At 61.9% G+C, this 8,087-nt stretch overlaps 1 protein-coding gene across 4 annotated transcripts; it reads right to left on the minus strand.

Annotated features, from left to right (window-relative positions):
• Positions 1-239: 239 nt before the first annotated feature.
• On the minus strand, positions 240-7,875 carry CSDC2 (cold shock domain containing C2). 4 transcript variants are annotated; one of them, XM_068669060.1, is made up of 6 exons: positions 7,182-7,875; positions 6,430-6,615; positions 5,174-5,605; positions 985-1,227; positions 757-879; positions 240-533 (listed from the first exon to the last, which is right to left on the minus strand). In XM_068669060.1, exons 4-6 carry the CDS (start codon positions 1,158-1,160, stop codon positions 371-373), a joined length of 462 nt encoding a protein of 153 aa, XP_068525161.1. In that variant the 5' UTR covers positions 1,161-1,227; positions 5,174-5,605; positions 6,430-6,615; positions 7,182-7,875; the 3' UTR covers positions 240-370. The 4 variants fall into 4 exon arrangements, with proteins under 4 accessions (XP_068525161.1, XP_068525162.1, XP_068525163.1 ...); XM_068669061.1 differs by having other exon boundaries at positions 5,174-6,225; XM_068669062.1 differs by lacking the exons at positions 5,174-5,605; positions 6,430-6,615; positions 7,182-7,875 and adding exons at positions 2,317-3,896; positions 4,026-4,157.
• Positions 7,876-8,087: the final 212 nt, after the last annotated feature.

Raw genomic sequence — 8,087 nt, forward strand, 5'->3', positions numbered from 1 at the left:
AGAAACACACACCGGAAAACTGAGGTGGGATCGGGTGGCCCTTCTCCCGAAGGAGCCGCATGGCTGAAGCCCAGTGAGGGGAACGGGGTCAAGAAGGGGCTCGGCCGCCCCTTCCCGGCACAGTGACACGCTGTAAGGACGGGGATGTGGGGCTCGGGGCTGCCCCCGGAGCTGGGGGGGGCTGCAGGGAGGGCTCCGCTTTCCCCGTCCCCCTCGAAAGACAGCTACAAACACACAAAGAGAAAGGAAACCCTAACCTTAGAAAAGACACCGAACGCAGACGCCTGCGTGCTGGGGGGCGGCCCCGGCCCCACCGCCGGCTCGGCTCCCCCCGCGCCCCCTGCAAGCGGCCGTGGGGCCCCCCGGGCGCCTAGGAGCCGATGATCTGGCCGGACCACGTCTCGTGCTTCGTGTGGGGCGCCAGGTTGGTGAGCACCACCTCCACTGCCTGGAACTTCTGGTTCTTGGGAGGGATGGGGCACACCTTGTACGTCACCTCGTCCCCCTCCACCGGGACGTACTCCCCCTCGATGCTGCGGGAGAGGAGAGGGGAGGCGGTGGGACCGGGGCCGCGAGCCGGACCCCATCCCCAGATCCCCCAGCACCGAGGAGGGCACCCAACCCGTGACCTGCACCGGGGGGGAAAAACCCAGCTGCACCTTCAGGGACAGAGCGTCACCTACAGAGACAGCACCGCCCCAGCCCGTGGGTGTCCCCCAGGCACCCCCGGGGTGACCCGGCGCCGCTTGGACTCACTCAGACACGTGGACGAAGATGTCCTCTGTGCCGTTCTCCGGCGTGATGAACCCGTGGCCCTGGGAGCGCGAGAACTGCTTGCAGACGCCCTTGAAGACGGGCCCAGCGGAGGCTCGCGCCGTGCTGCGGGAGGGAAGGGACGGAGGCGCCTTGGTGCCAGCTCCTGGCCGTGGGTCGGCCGGGAACGGCTTCCCCGGGGGGAGCAGGCACCGCGCGCCCGGTACTTACGCGGAGTAGGTCCTGGTCCTCTTGGTGGGCAGCGGGCTGGGCAGGTCCCGCAGCAGGAGGTTGCCCCGCTCCCAGACGCGGCTGCCCTCGCGCTGGAAGGGGAAGGTGGGCCACACCGGGGACTTGGGCGAGTGCAGGGGTGGCACCGCCGGCGGGGCGCCGGGCTCCGACGACATGGTGGGAGCAGGGGGCTCCTCCGTCCTGCGGGCGGGCGGCGGCGGGGAGGGGGCTGCTGCCTGCGGCCTGGAGGGTGAGGGGGGGGCGGTTACAGGCGGCTGCTGAAAGGGCAAAGGGAACCCAAAGCCGGGTGCCTCTGCCCCGGGGCTCACCCGTGTCCCTCGCCCCGAGCTGGGGACCCCGGCACCCCCGTCCCCACCACTCCTCCAGCCCCACCGGGGTGTATTTGGGACTACGCCTGCGGGCACTTCACGCGCCGGGGAAGCCGGTGAGGTTTCGCTCTGCTTTCTGAGACGCAGCAGCCTCGGGGGGCCGTGCAGAATGGGGTCACCTCCGCTCCAAAATAAGCAGGTGGCAAGGACACGGGAGAAGGTTTGTGGAGCAGCTGCCGTGCTGGGGAGGGAGCGGGCGGCCCCCGTTCCCCTCACCCCGTTTGCTTTCCCAGCCGGCCTCGGCTCCGCTGCCCCTGGGAGCCCTGCAGAGCCCCACCACGGGGTGGCTTTCACGCCGCGGTCCCACTTGGAGCCCCCGCTGTCCCGCTGCCCTCCCAGCCCCCGTGGCACCGGGGCCGCCTCCTGCTGCGCGTTATCGCTGCCGGGTCCTTGCGGCTTCCCCAGCAGCTCAGGGACAATGGCGGGTCCTTAACCCGCACCCCGTGCCCTGAGCCAGCTGGCAGCACGCGCGGGGGCTGCCTCCCACCCCATCCCAATCCCTGCAGCAAACAAAGGGATGGAGGAAACCAAACGCACGGCAAAAAGCGCAGTGGGGACACAGGCACGGCCTCCCCACGCCTGCCCCACACAGGGAGGAAATGGGGGCACTGCAGGAGGCCAGCGCTCCGCGTACCCCTGCGCTGCCTTCGGGTTTCACCGAGGGCAGGTTTCCGGGCGGCACTGCCAGCCGTGCCAGCACACAGACCCCAGGCCACGTACAGCAGACAGGCAGGAGACGCACCGGCTTTTATCTGCAGACCCAAGGGCCCCCTTCGTCACCGTCTCCCTCCCTCCCGTGACCCCGTTTAACTCCGCACCCACCCCGAAGCCGGGCAGGAGCCCTTTGAAGAGGCCCCGGCCTCGCCACTCCCCGTTCATTAGCAGCAGCGAAGAACCCCCCTCCCCGCCTCACCCCCGATACAGATTTAATTGCTTTAATCACCCTCAGCCCGTCGGCCCTCCCACACGGCTCCTCTTTGTGCTCCTTCTCCTCACCAGGACCCACGGGACAGACGGACGGGCTCTGGGACGTGATGCCTCTGCCACCCGGCTGGGCCACTGCGTGTCCCCCTGCCATCGCCTGGCCCCTGTCCCCCTGCCATCCCCACTCCCCACCCATGTGGGTCATTTTCTCCCCCGTATGCTCCAGCGACACCTCACGCGGACTGTTCCCTGCCTCTCCCTACCACGTTTTCCCCATCCCTGGGGACTGCTGATGCCTCTGGTTCAGCACCCGGTGAGTTTGTAGGTCCATCTCCCCTGTCGAGAGCAAAAACCCGCATTTCTGAAAGAAAGCCCGGCCCCGCAGCTGGCTGCTGGCAGCCACCTCCCCGCTCCTGCCAGGGCACCCGGTGGCCGACGCGATTTTCTGGCCCGCCACCACCCCGGGGGAGCTGCCTCCCAGGTGCTCCACCAACACAAAATGCCAGGTTTTAGCATTGGGGCTTAATTCACGCGCTGGAGAACTCCAAGGACCCGGCAAGGGCTTCTCCCGGGGGCTGCAGTGAGGGGCAGGAGCCAGCAGGCTGCCTACGGACAGAGGTGAGCGTTCCGTTTAGCCATCCTCCCGTCCTCAGAGGAGGATGGCAGCCCCGGCGTCTCGCAGGTTTTTATAAACGCCGTCTCTGCCCGATGCTAATGAAAGCCTCGCTGCCCCCTCCCTTCTTTTTTGGTTACCGGATCGTGCCGTTATGAGCTACATTACAAGGCAAGCCATCTCCTTCACGTCCCCGGCACGCTGAAATCCCCTCCGCTGAGATGGATTGCTACAGGAAAAAGAGCCCAGGCATTTTCTGGGGATACACATGGAAAGCTTCCCCTCCCCATCTAAGCCAATCACACTCCCAACTCCGGGGATCTTTGCTGAGATAAGTCTCGCCTACGATACAGCCTGGTTAGCGCTAAAATATGAATGTCACCTTTCCGGATTGCTTATAAAAAGCTCCCTCAGTCAGTGCTCTGCAGCCGGGTTCTTGGGGAGGCCACGGGGAGAGCAAGGCGGCTGCTGGAAGCCAAGGGGAAGCCAGAGGAGAAGCCATCATGGAGGCTTGGGTTACCTTTGAGGCATACATGCATAATCATCGCTCCCAAAGACCACGTTTGGGGGATTTGGTCGTTTGTGGCTTGGCCGATTTTCAGATGAGAGCAGGGTCTGTTCAAAGACCTCATGCAAATGTCCTCATCCGCGTCCTTCCTCCCTCCTTTGTGGCTCTAACTTGCTGTCTGCAGGAATGAATAGTGCAGCCAGCCCCACAGAAGCACCCATTCAAGCCCCCACCGGCAGCAGCCCGCTTTAATAAGACAGCTTTTCGCCCGCCGCTTCCCCCCCACTCTCCCAAAGGGAGAGCTGCCCCCAGCTGATCCCAGCCCTGCGTGGCAAAGCCCCGGCTCTTTGCCCCCGGCAGCAGCGGCCACGCAGCGCTGCCACCCCCGGCGGAGTTATTGTCTCGGAGGCTGGTGGGGAATAAACAACACGGAGCAGGGAGGGAAGCGGCACTTCACCCTCGCACCTTTATCCGCCACCTAAGGAGAGAAAGCAAAGAGCGACACGAAACAAAACAAAGCAGCCTGGAAAGCAAACGCCGTGCGGGAAGTTCAACCTCCGGCTCCAACAGCCTGGGCGAGCCGGGCGGCCGTCGTGCCTGCCCTTACCTCCTCAGCAATCCGGGGCTCCCTGCAGCCGGGGCGTGCAGCGCATCAGCGCTCGGCGGGGACGAGCGAGCGCTCCTCGGCTGCCCGGCGATGAGCAGCGCTCTCGCATGTAGCCCGGCTCCGGGGGCTTTTCTCTCGCCGGCTGCCTGCCTGCCGGCCGCCTCCCGACGTCTCCGCGGTGCCTGATGTGCGGATGATGTGCAGCCCGCACACACGCATCCGCACGCCTTCCCTGACGTCAGGGCCAGGCCAGGGGGAGCGGGCAGGTGGGAGGGATCAGGCCGGGCAGCCCCGCGCCAGGCTCAGCGGAGAGGCCGCAGGGGGGCCGGAGGGGCTGGGGGTCAGCGTGGAGGGCCAGCATCGCGCCACCCGTGCCACCCGACACGTGCCCACGGCGGTGGCACGGCCGCACACGGCCATGGGGCAGCCCCACAGGCTGCAGGGACAAGGCGATGGGGGACAGGAGGCCCCAGAGAGGGGTCGAGCCTCTCCCCACATCTCCCCGAGTCGTGCTGCGGGCGTTTCTGCCTTTAAATCATCGCATCCCAGACAAAAAAGCATCGTGTCACCAGACAGCGAGCCCCCCGGACCGAAAGATCCTTTCTTTCCCTTCTGCCCTGTACCTACAGGGCTGTGCCTCAGAGGGTTATCTCTGCAGGCAGAGGCGGCGCAACGAATCGGCCCGAGACTTTCTCCCCTGGGGGCACGGCGCGGTGCGACCGCTGGCTGCAGCGGGGACGGGAATCAATTGTTCGCTGCGTCCGCTGGGGATAGGGCAGGGAGTAATGGGGCTTAAATCTCAAGGAGCAAGATTGATGCTAGACATTAGGAAACGCTTTCTAACGGGGCAGACAGTTAATTACTTGGATAGATTGCCTGGGGAAGCACTGGAGTCTCCATCGCTAGAGATTTTTCAAACCAGGCTGGGCAAACATCCATCAGGGATTTGGGGTGCTATCGGCCTCATTTTGGAGCAGGAAGGTGGCGTCTGTGGGTTCCACCACTGCTCATCACACTGGCTGGGGCTTTTCAAGCAGCTTTCCACGACAAAACACGAGTCCCATTCACTGCCTACGGATGCCACAAGGCTCGCCTGCCCAGTCTGCCCTCAAAACCCTGCAAAAGAAGTGGAGGAGAAACACAGCCACCTGCTTCAGCCTCTGGTCTGGGTTCCTCCTGAGCTCCTCTCCTGGGGCAGCTCTACCTCCCAGACACAACCAGCCCCGGAGGGCGTGGAGCTGGAAGCAGCTGGAGGCTGGAGGAGTGCTGGGGATGTGCACATGGGCTTGCCCTCTTCTTCCCCTGGTGTTTCTTTCGTATTTGTACAGCGAGTATCATAAATGCCTCGTCTTCCCCGCCCTATTTGTACACCGGGGCTAGCTGTGTGCCCAGCTGCGTGCGTCAGCCTGACCCCCCCGTGGAGTCCCCAGGGGCTCCTGCGGGGAGCTGGAGGTGCGCTGGGCTGGCAGGTGGCTCTGGGCATGCGCTGCAGCGGCGGAGGCAGGAAGTCTCGAGCATGTCACAGTGATAAAAGGAGACGAGGGGAAGCTTTGATCACGGAGTGGGGGTGCTGGAGACGCCTGCGGAGACAGAAGCAAAGGCAGGAGTGCTGAGGTCTTTGTACGTGAGAGGATGCGTAATTCCTTTGGAGTCAATCAAAGCCGGGCCGAAACAGCCTCGATGCAAATTGCTGCTCACCCCCTCCAGCGTCCCTGAGCCAGTTTTCCCCCAAAGCCCTGGGAACGTGGAGGCAGAGGAGAGCGTAAGCAAAATAATCTGGGGGTTCCTTGCGCTTTCCTCCCAGTTTCTGAGCCTTCAGGTAACTTCAGATTGTGTTTTCAAGTCTTCCTCTACAGTGGTGAGGATAAGAAATGCCTAGGGTTTTCCCTCAGCAGCAGAAAGATCCTTCTGTGATCTCTCGATTCAAGCAGCTGAGGCTTCAAAAAACAGCCACTGGGATCCCTGCTCCCAGATGTTGGAAAAGCCCCAGCACAGGGGCTTGGCCCTGCTGAGAGGCCCTGGAGACTTCACAGCTCTGTACAGAAACGTGTGAGCAGGCCCTGTGGGGTCGTGGCCATTTCTCGTGTCAGTGCTACTCGGACAGAAAGAAACCCCTCAGCAGGACGGGGCTGTTCACACCACCTCCAACACCAGGGCACCTCAGCTGCAGTGTGAGACCCAGTGTGCTGCTGAGTGCTACCTGCAACGGAGTTGAGACAACACCAATGTGTTATGGGGCAAAGTTTGGCTTTGGTTTGTACTTTTGTATCAGAGACAGTGCTTATGGCAAGGGCTGCTGGAAATACAGAATTCCTCTGAGGAGAAAACCTAGCTTGTAGCAGCCCAACATCCGTCACGTCAGCGAAGTCCCGGGCATGCACTGGCGTGGGGTCAGAGAGGTTACCTGAGGAGCCGAAGGCATTTCCTGCAGTGTTTGACTTTGCTGGTGGAGGCTGAGAAATTGCCAAAACGGCTCAGCTCTGGTGGTGTTGTAGCCTGGTGTCCTAAGGCAATGCAGCTCCTCTGACTGCGCCGCCGCCAGCTTTCTCTCCACACATTTGTTTCCCCGGGGCAGTATCAAAAATAATACCTGCAGTATCGAAAATATCACCAAAATACGTAATTGTGTAGAGAGGGATCCTGTTGCCCTTGCTGAGGAACAGCCTGCAGAGCCCAGCCCTTGTTTGCAATCAGAGAGCTGATACAGGATGGATCATGCTCATCCCAGCCCTAGAAGGGATGGCTCACTTGATGAGACACTAAGGAGCTAAGCACGAGACACACCAGCAGGAAGGGAGGCCGCATGGACCTACAGCTCTCACAGCTTGGATTCGGGGCTGTGGATCAGGCTGAAGGGAAACGCATTTGCTTTGTATGGGGCACCCATCAGACCCTGACAGGGCATGGCTGATGGAGACAAGAAAAACGTTAGCTGAAGGGTGGGTTAGAAATGCATGCAGGATATGGCTTTGTCCTAATCCATCCCATTCAGTCTCCCATGTTCTCCCAGGAATTCACCTTGCTATTCCCCTGAAGCCTTGCCCCTATTTAACCTTATAGCTCTTACATAGAAAATCATCCAGGGGGATCACCTTGCCAATAACAACACATTATCTAACTTCTGCCTCCTGCTGTGATCCCAAGGCTATTTCTTACCCTGCTGTCAGTTGAGGGGCATGCTCAGGACCTGATCTCTGTTCTGAAGACGTAGCTGCAGACACTTGCAAAAACTGCACTTCGGCCAAAGGTCAAACCTAGCACCGACTGCCCTGCGTGGGGCCAGGATGGAACAGCAAGGGATGCGGCACATGTGCCAGAGAAACTGTGCCGTGCTCAGCTGCCACCACGGCGCAGGAGAAAGGAGCCTTTGTGCAGCTCCTGAAGGAGGCCGAGCAGAGCGAGGCGCCACAGATCTGGGTTGAGGTGTCCTGACACCCCATACGCAGACCGGCCATTTAACAACAAAACCTTTAACGTCCTTGTGAGGCAGCAGTAATTGCAGAGAGATCAGGAACTCCTCAGCCGAGACAGGCGTCTCGTTAATAAGGCCTAGATGCAACATCGCACCCTCATTTTCCCCTTCCCGCTCATAACATTTCATGAGGATCCTCTCCCCAACGCTCATTACTGCCCCGCTCCGCGCTGCTGGGGGGCGCGGGGGCTGACACGCGTCGTGGCGCCATCAAAGCCTGCGTGCTGACAGGGCACTTCTCCCTTGTCAAGCGCAGCCGCGCTCGCTTCGCCTCGCCAGCCTATTAAATAAATACATAAATAAATAAATAATGCTTCGAGCAGCCTCCTTTCATGTCTCAGCCGCGGGCACTGCCCCTCATTTTCCACAGCCGCCCCCCCGGCTGCAGGGCGGTTGCCCAAAGGCGGAGGGCTCCGTGTGGTAACCGCGACGCCCGTTAACGGCGCCCAACGGCCACTAACGGCCGCCCTGAGGGGGGCACAAAATGGCCGCCGCTCCAGGCGGGCCGGGGGCGGGGCTCCCCGCTCCTCGCCGCGCGATTGGCTGTTCCCCACGTCAATCAGAGCTCAGTGAGCGTTGATTGGCTCCGG

The sequence above is a fragment of the Anas acuta genome, chromosome 1, assembly GCF_963932015.1.
Source record: "Anas acuta chromosome 1, bAnaAcu1.1, whole genome shotgun sequence".
Lineage (NCBI taxonomy): Eukaryota > Metazoa > Chordata > Aves > Anseriformes > Anatidae > Anas > Anas acuta.